General features: G+C 40.5%; 1 protein-coding gene across 1 annotated transcript in view; it reads right to left on the bottom strand.

The window, feature by feature from the left end:
• Window positions 1-9,651: 9,651 nt before the first annotated feature.
• LMNB2 (lamin B2) overlaps window positions 9,652-12,127 on the bottom strand; it is an 89,188-nt gene continuing 86,712 nt past the window's right edge. Inside the window, exon 12 of the mRNA XM_040417826.1 lies at window positions 9,652-10,331. Within this exon, the coding sequence (XP_040273760.1) occupies window positions 10,290-10,331 (42 nt within the window). The 3' untranslated portion in view covers window positions 9,652-10,289. The remainder of the gene's footprint in view (window positions 10,332-12,127) is intronic.

The raw sequence follows: 12,127 nt of genomic DNA, 5'->3' as shown, positions 1-12,127 counted from the left end.
AACTCACTTACGCTTTAACACATCCCTATATTTACATGGATTCAGGTAGTCTAAACCAGACACCCTGGGTTTTGCAAAAAAGGATTGTATAAATCTGCTTCATTATTTTGTGGAATGATTGTAATTTTTACTAAAGCATTGTTGGTTTCACATACAGTTTTTGTGAAAAAACACAATGATTTTCGTGGCATTTTTCGCAGTGTTAGCTTTTTTTGTAGCCAGATGTTGCTTTAAAATTTGTTGCAATCTAAAATTCACTACATACAAAGAGCTCTGGTGGCTTTGTTGGGTAGTGACTTTTTAAAAATGCATCATTTTCTGGGTATGACATTTTAACCACATGCATTTTACATTTTAAAAAAACATACAAAAATGCATATTGAATATAAAAACAATGTCTCAAAAAGCATGTTTTACATGCAGTTTAAAATGGCAGAAAATAAAGACACTTAAGGCCTCTTTCACACTTGCGTTGTCCGGATCCGGCATGTACTCCACTTGCCGGAATTACACTCCGGATCCGGAAAAACGCAAGTGTACTGAAAGCATTTGAAGACGGAACCGTCTTTCAGTGTTACTATGGCACCCAGGACGCTATTAAAGTCCTGGTTGCCATAGTAGGAGCGGGGAGCGGTATACTTACAGTCCGTGCGGCTCCCGGGGCGCTCCAGAATGACGTCAGAGCGCCCCATGCGCATGGATGACGTGTCCAATGCGATCACATGATCCATGCGCTTGGGGCGCCCAGACGTCACTCTGGAGCGCCTGGGGAGCCGCACGGACGGTAAGTATGCTGCTCTCCCGCTCCCCGCTCCACTTTACCATGGCTGCCAGGACTTTAGCGTCCCGGCAGCCATGGTAACCATTCAGAAAAAGCTAAATGACCGAATTCCTTTACCTCTTCTTTTATCACACTTGGTAATGACGTACAGGATTTTGCATCCACCATTTCATTTTCTGAAGTTCTGCCTGTGCATAATGTTCAGAATGATAGGCAGAGGCGCATAAAGGAGTTCAACATATGGCTTGGTAAATGGTGTCAAGAGCAAGGATTTGGCTTTGTTTCTCATGATAGCTCTACTTGGAATAGAAAGGAACTGTACAAAAAAGATGGCTTGCATCTTTCTCTCAAAGGAACAAATGTACTTAGTGAACAACTCCAAGAATTTGCGAAAGAGTATTTAAACTAGGAAGGGGGGGGGCAAAAGAGTGAAAATAAAAGAGTCCAATTGCCCCCCGAAACAATGCCAGAACAGGTCAGAAGCACAGAGGTTAAGAAATGATAAGCTCAGAGTCCTGTCTACAAATGCTCGCAGTTTAGGTAAAAAAATCAATGAACTTGGGTCAATAATGGCATCTGAGAATGTAGATTTAGTGGCTGTTACGGAGACATGGTTTAATGAAAGAAATGACTGGGACATAACCATACCAGGGTACTCTTTATACAGAAGAGACAGAGAAGGCAAGAAAGGAGGAGGAGTGGCCCTGTATGTGAAAGATAGCATTAAATCTAACCTAATACAAGTTGGTGAGGCCAACATAGAGTCAGTTTGGGTTACGTTGCAGTTTGCTAACCATGCAGTAACTCGTGTAGGTGTGATATATAGACCACCTGGTCAAGTTAAAGAACTAGATGATCTACTAGTTGAAGAAATAGCTAAAATGACAATGAAAGGAGAAGTTATCATTATGGGAGATTTCAATCTTCCAGATATAAACTGGAAAACCAAAATAGCAAGTTCTACCAGGAGTACAGATATTCTAAATTCCCTACTGGGGTTATCTCTACAACAAGTGGTTGAGGAGCCAACCCGGAGGGAGGCCATTTTGGATTTGGTATTCACAAACGGGGATTCGGTATATGATGTCATTGTAGGCGAAACCTTGGGATCTAGTGATCACCAGTCAGTGTGGTTTAATATAAGAACTGTGAAAGAGTCCCACCACACAAAAACAAAAGTTTTAGATTTTAGAAAAACAGACTTTTCAAAAATGAAATTAGTCATAAATGAGTCCTTATCAGACTGGAACGGATTACATGGAGTCCAGGAGAAATGGGACTACTTAAAAGGTGCATTATTGAAGGCAACAGAAAATTGCATTAGACTTGTCAGTAAAAGCAAAAAAAGGAGGAGACCACTGTGGTACTCAGCAGAAGTGGCCCAAATCATTAAAAATAAAAAGCTAGCATTTTGTAATTATAAAAAAACCCAGAGCAATGAAGATAAGGAAATCTACAAGATTAGGCAGAGAGAGGCCAAGCAAGTTATAAGAACTTCTAAAGCGCAGGCAGAAGAAAAACTAGCTCAGTCTATGAAAAAAGGGGATAAGACATTCTTCAGATATATAAATGAAAAAAGGAAATTAAAACAAGGAATAACTAAATTAAAAACAAAGGACAGAAGGTATGTAGAAGAGAATAAAGGGCTAGCCGACTGCCTTAATGAATACTTCTGTTCAGTTTTTACAAAAGAAAAAGGAGAAGGACCTCCACTAGAAAGAATGACTAATAAATCGTTTGATGCATGTATCTTTACAGAGGAAGATGTTCTAAGTTTGCTGTCTAAGGTGAAGACAAATAAGTCACAGGGGCCTGATGAGATACACCCAAAATTATTAAAAGAGCTTAGTGGTGAGCTGGCAAAACCGTTAACAGATTTATTTAACCAATCATTAGTAACAGGAGTCGTCCCGGAAGATTGGAAATTGGCAAATGTCGTGCCCATTCACAAGAAAGGTAGTAGGGAGGAATCGAGCAACTATAGACCAGTGAGTCTGACATCAATAGTAGGCAAATTAATGGAAACCCTATTAAAGGATAGGATTGTGGAACATCTAAAATCCCATGGATTGCAAGATGAAAAACAACATGGGTTTACTTCAGGGAGATCATGTCAAACAAATCTTATAGATTTTTTTGACTGGGTGAATAAAATAATAGACGGTGGAGGTGCAGTAGACATCGCATATCTAGATTTTAGTAAGGCTTTTGACACTGTCCCACATAGAAGACTTATCAATAAACTGCAGTCATTGAGCATGGACTCCCATATTGTTGAGTGGATTAGGCAGTGGCTGAGTGACAGACAACAGAGGGTTGTAGTCAATGGAGAACATTCAAAACAAGGTCATGTTACCAGTGGGGTTCCACAGGGATCTGTACTGGGACCGATTTTGTTTAATATCTTCATAAGTGATATTGCAAAAGGCCTCGCTGGTAAGGTTTGTCTTTTTGCTGATGACACAAAGATATGTAACAGGGTTGATGTTCCTGGAGGGAAACGCCAAATGGAAAAGGATTTAGGAAAACTAGAAGAATGGTCAGAACTCTGGAAACTGAAATTTAATGTGGATAAGTGCAAGATAATGCACCTGGGGCGTAAAAACCCAAGGGCAGAATATAGAATATTTGACACAGTCCTGACCTCAGTATCTGAGGAAAGGGATTTAGGAGTAATTATTTCAGAAGACTTAAAGGTGGGAAGACAATGTAATAGAGCAGCACGAAATGCCAGCAGAATGCTTGGATGTATAGGGAGAGGTATAAGCAGTAGAAAGAGTGAAGTGCTTATGCCGCTGTACAGAACACTGGTGAGACCTCACTTGGAGTATTGTGCGCAGTACTGGAGGCCATATCTCCAGAAGGATATAGATACTCTAGAGAGAGTTCAGAGAAGAGCTACTAAACTAGTACATGGATTGCAGGATAAAACTTACCAGGAAAGGTTAAAGGACCTTAATATGTATAGCTTGGAAGAAAGAAGAGACAGAGGGGATATGATAGAAACTTTTAAATACATAAAGGGAATCAACTCGGTAAAGGAGGAGAGCATATTTAAAAGAAGAAAAACTACCACAAGAGGACACAGTTTTAAATTAGAGGGGCAAAGGTTTAAAAGTAATTTAAGGAAGTATTACCTTACTGAGAGAGTAGTGGATGCATGAAATAGCCTTCCTGCAGAAGTGGTAGCTGCAAATACAGTGAAGGGGTTTAAGCATGCATGGGATAGGCATAAGGCCATCCTTCATATAAGATAGGGCCGGGGGCTATCCATAGTATTCAGTATATTGGGCAGACTAGATGGGCCAAATGGTTCTTATCTGCCGACACATTCTATGTTTCTATGTTAAATGTCGGCTCCGGCAATGCGCCGAAACGACGTTTAGCTTAAGGCCGGATCCGGATCAATGCCTTTCAATGGGCATTAATTCCGGATCCGGCATTGCGGCAAGTGTTCCGGATTTTTGGCCGGAGCAAAAAGCGCAGCATGCTGCGGTATTTTCTCCAGCCAAAAAACGTTCCGTTCCGGAACTGAAGACATCCTGATGCATCCTGAACGGATTTCACTCCATTCAGAATGCATTAGGATAATCCTGATCAGGATTCTTCCGGCATAGAGCCCCGACGACGGAACTCTATGCCGGAAGACAAGAACGCAGGTGTGAAAGAGCCCTAAGCCACATTCACAGTGGGTATTTGTAAGCCAAAACCAGGAGTGGAAGCTACAGAGAAATGATTTGTACTTCCTGTGTTCTATACACAGTCCTGGTGAAAAATAGTGTGAAAGTGGCCTTAGGATGTACATATTCTTGTGTGCCTGAGGTCAATGGATTTGTGTGCTGCAAAGTACAATCGATTTTCCAAACTTTGTAATGTACAGGAACATCCACTGTGATCCTAGCAGCAATGCTCATGCGAAAACCGGCCCAAGTCTGCTGTGAAAAATCCACAGCGGACTTGAAGTTTCAACCACAATTTAGCAACTTGGTCTTAAGTGATTCTCCGCATAGATTTACTGAAGCCTACTGAGCCATCTGACAGTGATCTAAAATAACAGAATAATCCGTACATATACTTATTTCATGCACATTTCACCACTGAATGGCATCTCCTAGAATTGTATGCATTACCACATTAATAGGATGTAGCTACCTACCAATGACAAATGGGTCACAGAAAAGACTTCATTCACAGTGAGAAAAATCAGTATAAATGCACTTCTAAGGCCTTGTTCAAACTGGCATTAATATAGCACATGCCATCTCTGCTCTCAAAACAAAAAAAGTACAGTAAAAAAATAAATGGAATTCTGATATTCTGAAATGGCATACACTCACACAGCAAAGTGTGAACAGGTCTTAATATTTTCAAAAAGAGAAAAGTTTTACTTAAAGGCTTTATTGGACAAGCACATTACTTAGATCATGCAATATGTGCAGTGATAAATTGGTAAACAGAAAGCAAAATGCAGATTTATGCACGTATGAGACAAAGCACCAGAGTACCAAAATTTTGATTTTATGCGACGGGTACTCATCCTACCTATCAAGAAACAATCTCCTTTAAATCCAGTGAATTAGAATGTGGTCCAGAGATCCACTAAGCTTTTTTCCCCAAAAATTTAACTGTTAAAATATACATGTCGCTCACCTTAGAAATCACAGTATCACAAGGATTCACACAGGACAGCTATGCAGCACGGAGCTGTGGTATTTCTTTGTTAATGTCACCAATGTCAATTCATTAAATGTTTTATAAATAAGGGAGCCCAGTGTCATGACCAGTTCCACAGCTCTTCCTTGAGAGGACCATGTAAGTGCTATCAAGCCTCTGACATACTACGTATTTATTGGATGTAGACAACTACGGGCCATACTTAAGTTCCAATTACTAGGTGCTAAATAAATGTTCACAGTTTTGAAGAAAACAAGGTAGAACGGATGTGTATATGTACATGGTTAGGAAAGATCTTCACATTCTAAACACTATTCTAATATCGCCCGCTTGCAGCGTTAATTCTAAGTGTATTGTTGTAAATCAAAATCTAAAGCACATTAAGGATTATTCATTGAATGGCAGACAAGTAATTGTGAATCTCATGAGTAGCTCATTAAAAGATCTAGGAAAAGATATTGAGAACCTATCCTCAGGATAGGTCATCAATATCAGATCTGCATGGGTCTGACACCCACATCGAACAGCTGTTAGTCCAGGAGTATAGTGAGCATTGTGACCTCTTCCTAGGCAATGTGATGTCCCCATACCTCGGTCACGTGGTCTAGTTGCAGCTCAGCCCCATTCAAGTCAAGTAGGCAGAGTTGCAATACCAAGCACAGCCACTGTACAGCCGCCAGTGGAGCAGCTCCTTGAAACAGTTGATCGGTGGGGTTGGCAGGACTTTTCCAGGACAACCCCTTTAATAAGTTCAACCCTGGGCCATTTATCTACCCCCACTCTTTTTTTATCTTGATAAAAATACAAAAACAGTGCTTAGAGATAAAAACTTGTTGATCATGTTCATAATTGATTATGCAGAATATATATATATATATATATATATATATATATATATATATATATATATATATATACATACATACACACACACACATACATACACACGTTTAATATCACATTTTGATATGTTTAGCGGAATTATTTGATCCACCACGGACATTATTAAAGGGGTTTATCTCATGACAAGAACTTATCCCTTGGGATGTGAAATAAGTGTATGATTGACGTCTTCTGGGGCCCCTGCCAATCACTAGAACGGGCAGTTTTCCTCCATTTGAATAAAGTTGCAGCCACACAAGTATTTTCCGCTCCATTCAACTCAATGGAACGGCTGTGCGCTTGTACTTTCTCCATCTTACCCACAGAATGGAACGAAGTGAACATTAATGTGCGCCTGCCAGTCCTTTCAAACAGGCAAACACAGCCCTTTTCTAGTAATTAGTAGGGGCCCAGCAGTCGGACCCCTACTTATCCTCTATAATGTGGGTAGGGGATAAATTGTTTTCATAGGACAACTGCCTTAAACAATAATGTTGCATTTAAATGCTTGTTTCAGTGACTGAATCTGCGATCACTGCTATAATTGTATTCTCAAGTAAATGTAAAGCATAAATGTCCAACCTGTGGACCTCCAGTTGACGCAAAACTACAGCTTCCATCATGCATGGAACCAGCACCTATCAGGACATGCCAGGAGTTGTAGTTTTGCAACAGCTGGAGGGCTACAGTTTGCACATCCCAGATGTAAAGTCATAGATCATGCCTCAAGGCGTTGGTCTCTGGTTTTGGAAAAATTACAAGACCCTGAAAACATTGGATGCTTTCAATGTAAGTGTCAATCCTATAAAGTCAGAGCTTTTTTTAGTGACCTCTCCAGGCATGCAAAGCAAGTTAATTTTAAAGACGTTGTTTTTAAAAATTTGTTAAAATGGAATAAAACAAAAACAACCCAAAACAAGCGATACCTCCGTTGTGATGCTTTCTGAGTCCCCATTGGTCTATAATTCCAAACCCCTCTTGACACACAGGAAATAACTGCCCACAGTAATGACCAGCCTCATCCAGTGACTGGCTGAATGGTCACTTTGTGTGTCGAGAGGGACCATAGAGGACCTGCAAGGTGTCAGAATGGGAGTAGCAGCAATCATTTTTTTTTATGCTGCTGGGCAACCTTTTTAAGGGGCTTATTACATTACAAGGATGTATTGGTTAAACTCATGGGAACAGTCTGATAACCACAAGTTTTTGTTAAAGGGGTTTTCCTGCCACAAACCTCCACTGGATCTGAATTTTGGAACACAACCCAATGGCAGTGAAGGATTTAAAGGGAACCTGTCACCGGGATCTTGTGTATAGAGCTAAGGACATGGGTTGCTAGATGGCCGCTAGCACATCCGCAATACCCAGTCCCCATAGCTCTGTGTGCTTTTGTCTAAAAAAACGATTTGATCCATATGCAAATTAACCTGAGATGAGTCCTGTACGTGAGATGAGTCAGGGACAGGACTCATCTCAGGTAAATTTGCATATGTATCAAAACGGTTTTTTTACACAATAAAAGCACACAGAGCTATGGGGACTGGGTATTGCAGATGTGCTAGCAACCATCTAGCAACCCATGTCCTCAGCTCTATACCCAAAATCCCGGTGACAGGTTCCCTTTAAATGAATAAGCTGCACTTGGTTTTTATTCTCAACTTCTATAGTTTGCAGAAAATTGCAGAATGTATGATTGGCTGATGCACCATTCAGCCTCTTCCTCTGTGCGGTCTAACATTTACCACCCGTCAAATACATCTCTCCAAATGAAAAAATTATTGCTAAAAAGGCACAATACTGCAATATGAATTAAGCCGAGGGATGCTTGAATAGAAAAATTTATTGCAGTTTTTAAAGTGATTGACACTTGTTTCACAACATAGTAACAAAACATCATTGTTGATCCATCTAGGAAATTCTATTTTCCACTGCAGTGTGAGTTACAAGACGCACATCATTAAACAAGACCTGATCCTTACAGCCACTGCAGATGCAGAACTGTAAATGTCTTCCTTGAAAGTGAAACTAGAAGGGCTCATGCACACGACCGTATATGTATTTTGCTGTACGCAAAAAATGGATCTGCAAAATATACGGATGACATCCGTGTGCATTCCGTATTTTGCGGAACGAAACAGCTGGCCCCTAATAGAACAGTCCTATCCTTCTCCGTAATGCGGACAATAATAGGACATGTTCTATTTCTTTGCGGAACGGAAAAAAGGACACGGAAACAGAATGCACACTGCGTACCTTCCGTTTTTTTTTTTTTGCGGACCCATTAAAATGAATGGTTCCGCATACAGTCCGCAAAAAAACAAAACGGAACGAACACGGAAAGAAAATACGTTCGTGTGCATGAGCCCTAATACTTATATCACTTGCAACTAAGATATTTTTTACCATTGTAAAGGGAATACTCGACTTAAGAACAAAGAATGCGTAATTTTTGTAATACTAGTCTTAAAAGGGGTTTCCAGCTGAAAAAATAAGTGTGGTTGCAGCAGAATTAAAACAAAACACAGGTACTCTCCTCACTTCTGCTTCTCCCAGTCCAAGGCTGCCTGGGTCTCCACTGGTCTTTACTTCCTAGTCGCGTCCTCGGGGGCTGCTGCAGCTTCCGACAGAAAACATTAACCGGATGCTGCAGGGGGACACAGTGTTGACCTTACATCCGCACTCATAAATGCAGTAGCAGAAGGGAAGTGTCTCAGGCCATTGACAGATAGTCTACGAAGCCAGCAGCAACAGAGGGAACCCTATTATAGCAGAGGGGTGAAAAAGGAGGGCACTAGGTTATGTATACCCTATTCCCCATAACATATAAAACACTGCCCGACAACCAGGGGCTTACTTTAATATAGTCCTAGGTTTACGACCACAGTCATTTATGTGTGCTCATGCATACAGTGAGTCTATGGATGTACTGCAATGCAAACAAGCACAAGTCCATAAACTCTTTCCACAAGATCTCAGAGATACTACAAAACTTATGCATTCTCTGTTCTGAAGCAAAATGGCCTTGTTAGTGCAACATGTAATGGGTTCCCTGGACTGCAAATTGTTAAATATAGATTTACAGCCTCTTGTGTATAAACTAGTAAGAGAACAGAACAAAAACCATACATCTGGTAACAAACAAAAAACTTATTTTTAAATGAAGGTTGGTAATCTTAAGTACAATATTCATTCTTTTTGTAATTCACAAGTTTAGAAAAGCCTTTAATATCTCCAATAACAACCCCACCAATAGCAAATAATCTCTGCCAATTAAACTATTTCAGTTCAGTTTGTAAGTAGTAAGCAGGTTTTATTAAGTTTAACCTACTTGTAACACATGGGCACTGATTAACGGCACCACAACAGAACACGCTATTACAAATAACTAGGGGGTAGACTTACAGATTATGATTTCCGAAATCAAGTTGTTGTATCTATACATATACCACAAGGCAAAGTAGAATAATACTTCACACCCAAGATGCTTGTATTTGGTCATTCCTACTTGGCAAAATATCTACAACAGAAGTAGACATGGCCAAGATAAGATGCCATTGATTGGTTTATAATGTCAACAGTTCTCTCATTTGTAGAACAATCCCCAGTGGAAATTTGTAGTACTAGAAAATGTATCAAACTATAAAAGTAGGCCATTTGTCAGTCAACTGAAAAGTTAACCAGTAAAACATTCTGTGCATGCTAAGCACGCAATAAAACTTTACCTCTACAAGATTTCTGCCATATAAAAGGTAAAACGTAAAACTTGTGCCCTTACCAAGATATAGTGTTAATAAAACCACAAAAAAACAAACAAATAATATATATTAAAAAACACTTTGCAAACATGTCTGGCAGTAGTTTGCTTCTCATAGGTGAAGCTAAACAATGCCTAAAGAAAAAACATATAAAAAATAGCAACTCTGGCAGTAAATCAGCAAACACCGAAGACTGGTTACATCAGGTAACAGCCTGTGGAGGTTGTACGAGGATCACCCTGTATAATGACAAAGAATATGACAATGTTATAACAACTTAGACAGTAACATCCATGCAAATGATGCATATGCCTATGCTAAAAGTTTCCTAGTTTCCTTACTGAAGGCTTACAGTACATCAATAGGCTAATCACCGGTGAGGTGAGTTGGCAGACTTTTCTATGAAAACTAAGTAGCCAAACAAAAAGGTGTATCCAGCCTTTAAATGGGTTATCCAATACCATAAACTGCACCCCCATATGCCGGGTCCCTCACAGGGAATATACTTACCCCGCTTCTCCCTGTGCGCCGATGAAAAAATTCGGTGTTGGGGGGGGGGGGGGGGGAGACCGTCAATGGCATGCAGGGATGAGCCTCCATAGCATCACGGGGACGCTAGGGAGGCTCGTCCCCGCCTGACATTAGCTGTGCATGCGCCAGCTGTCCGCACATTCTGCATCGTCCATGGGGATGGAGTCGGAGTCGGGGGAAATTTTGGGTACCTGGAGTCGGAGTCGGCAAACAATGCACCGACTCCGACTAAATTTAGATTGGAATAAACAAAAAAAAAAGCAAGTTTAAATGTCCCAATTCACAAAGTTATAATTAATGACTTCTCTACTGTAAGAATAAAGACCAATGCATGCAGTGCCTCACGTAACCGCAAAACGAACACGTTAAGTGACCGTGAAGAAGCATGCTTTTCATGTGCTTCACTATATGGCACGCAACGCACAATTAGGAGCTGCAATACATCTACTTTCCATAGTGTTGTGTTCTGCTTTTACAGGGAACGCAGCGTCCATGCGTAACCTAGCCTCTCACTGATAAGGGATTAAATAAATATGTTTTTTGCAGGACTAGAGAGTGAGACACTTGTATAAGTGAAGGGAATGGAGGGCCAATAGTTCAAGACTGAAGCTGTAAACCATTGGAAAAACTGCTGTCATTTAGCTAAGGCTATAAAAACTTGTAAACTCCGATTGTTAGCTTAAACTTTAAACATGACTATGGGATTCTCCTAGGAAAATCATGTTTTAGAATAAATGCCCCTTCCTGGATCCTCCTTTGTTTTCATTGTGTTTGTCTTTTGCTTAAACTGTGCAATACAGTAGACTGTTGGCTTCCCAGCCAGTAGTCCTGTGGTAGGTTGCGTTTCTTTCCCTCAAGGAATGTATAAAATACATTCGCATATTAATACAGAGGAGTTGGAGTCGGGGAGTCGGAAGTACATAAAACTGAGGAGTCTGAGTCGGAACATTTATCTACCAACTCCACAGCCCAGTGTACATGCGTGGGATTACGGAGCTTGTAAGCAGGGACTTAATAGTGTGATTTATACAACAGGTCATTTTCTGCTAACATTTCCTTTAACCCCTTTGCGACCTTCGCCATATGTGTCTGTTGGAAGTTGCGTCTTTAAACATGGTGCCTGCTCGAGTGTGCAGATGGTGCCATAGCTACCAGGTTTCTGCTATTTCAAACCGATGCCGTTATCAAATGTGACCACGGCATCTGGGCAGTTCGGAAGTGGGAGCCGCATGCTTCTGCTCCATCATTTCCTGGCTGAGATGAAATAGTTACATAGTTAATACGGTTGAAAAAAGACATAAGTTCATCAAGTTTGGGGAACCTCTTACACTGCACTAACAGCACGAAGAGTCAAGCAGGCTTTGGTAGCTGTTACTAGAATATACCAATACAGGCCAGAAGGTGGCAGCACTATATTGTTATATTGTAAATGAAGTAATCAATCAAGTGTTCCAATGAAGCCATCAATGAAGACAATGGGCAATCTAATGATTGCCAGTTCTAA

This window comes from Bufo bufo, chromosome 2, assembly GCF_905171765.1.
Source record: "Bufo bufo chromosome 2, aBufBuf1.1, whole genome shotgun sequence".
NCBI lineage: Eukaryota > Metazoa > Chordata > Amphibia > Anura > Bufonidae > Bufo > Bufo bufo.
This window is presented reverse-complemented; position numbering and strand designations above follow the sequence as displayed.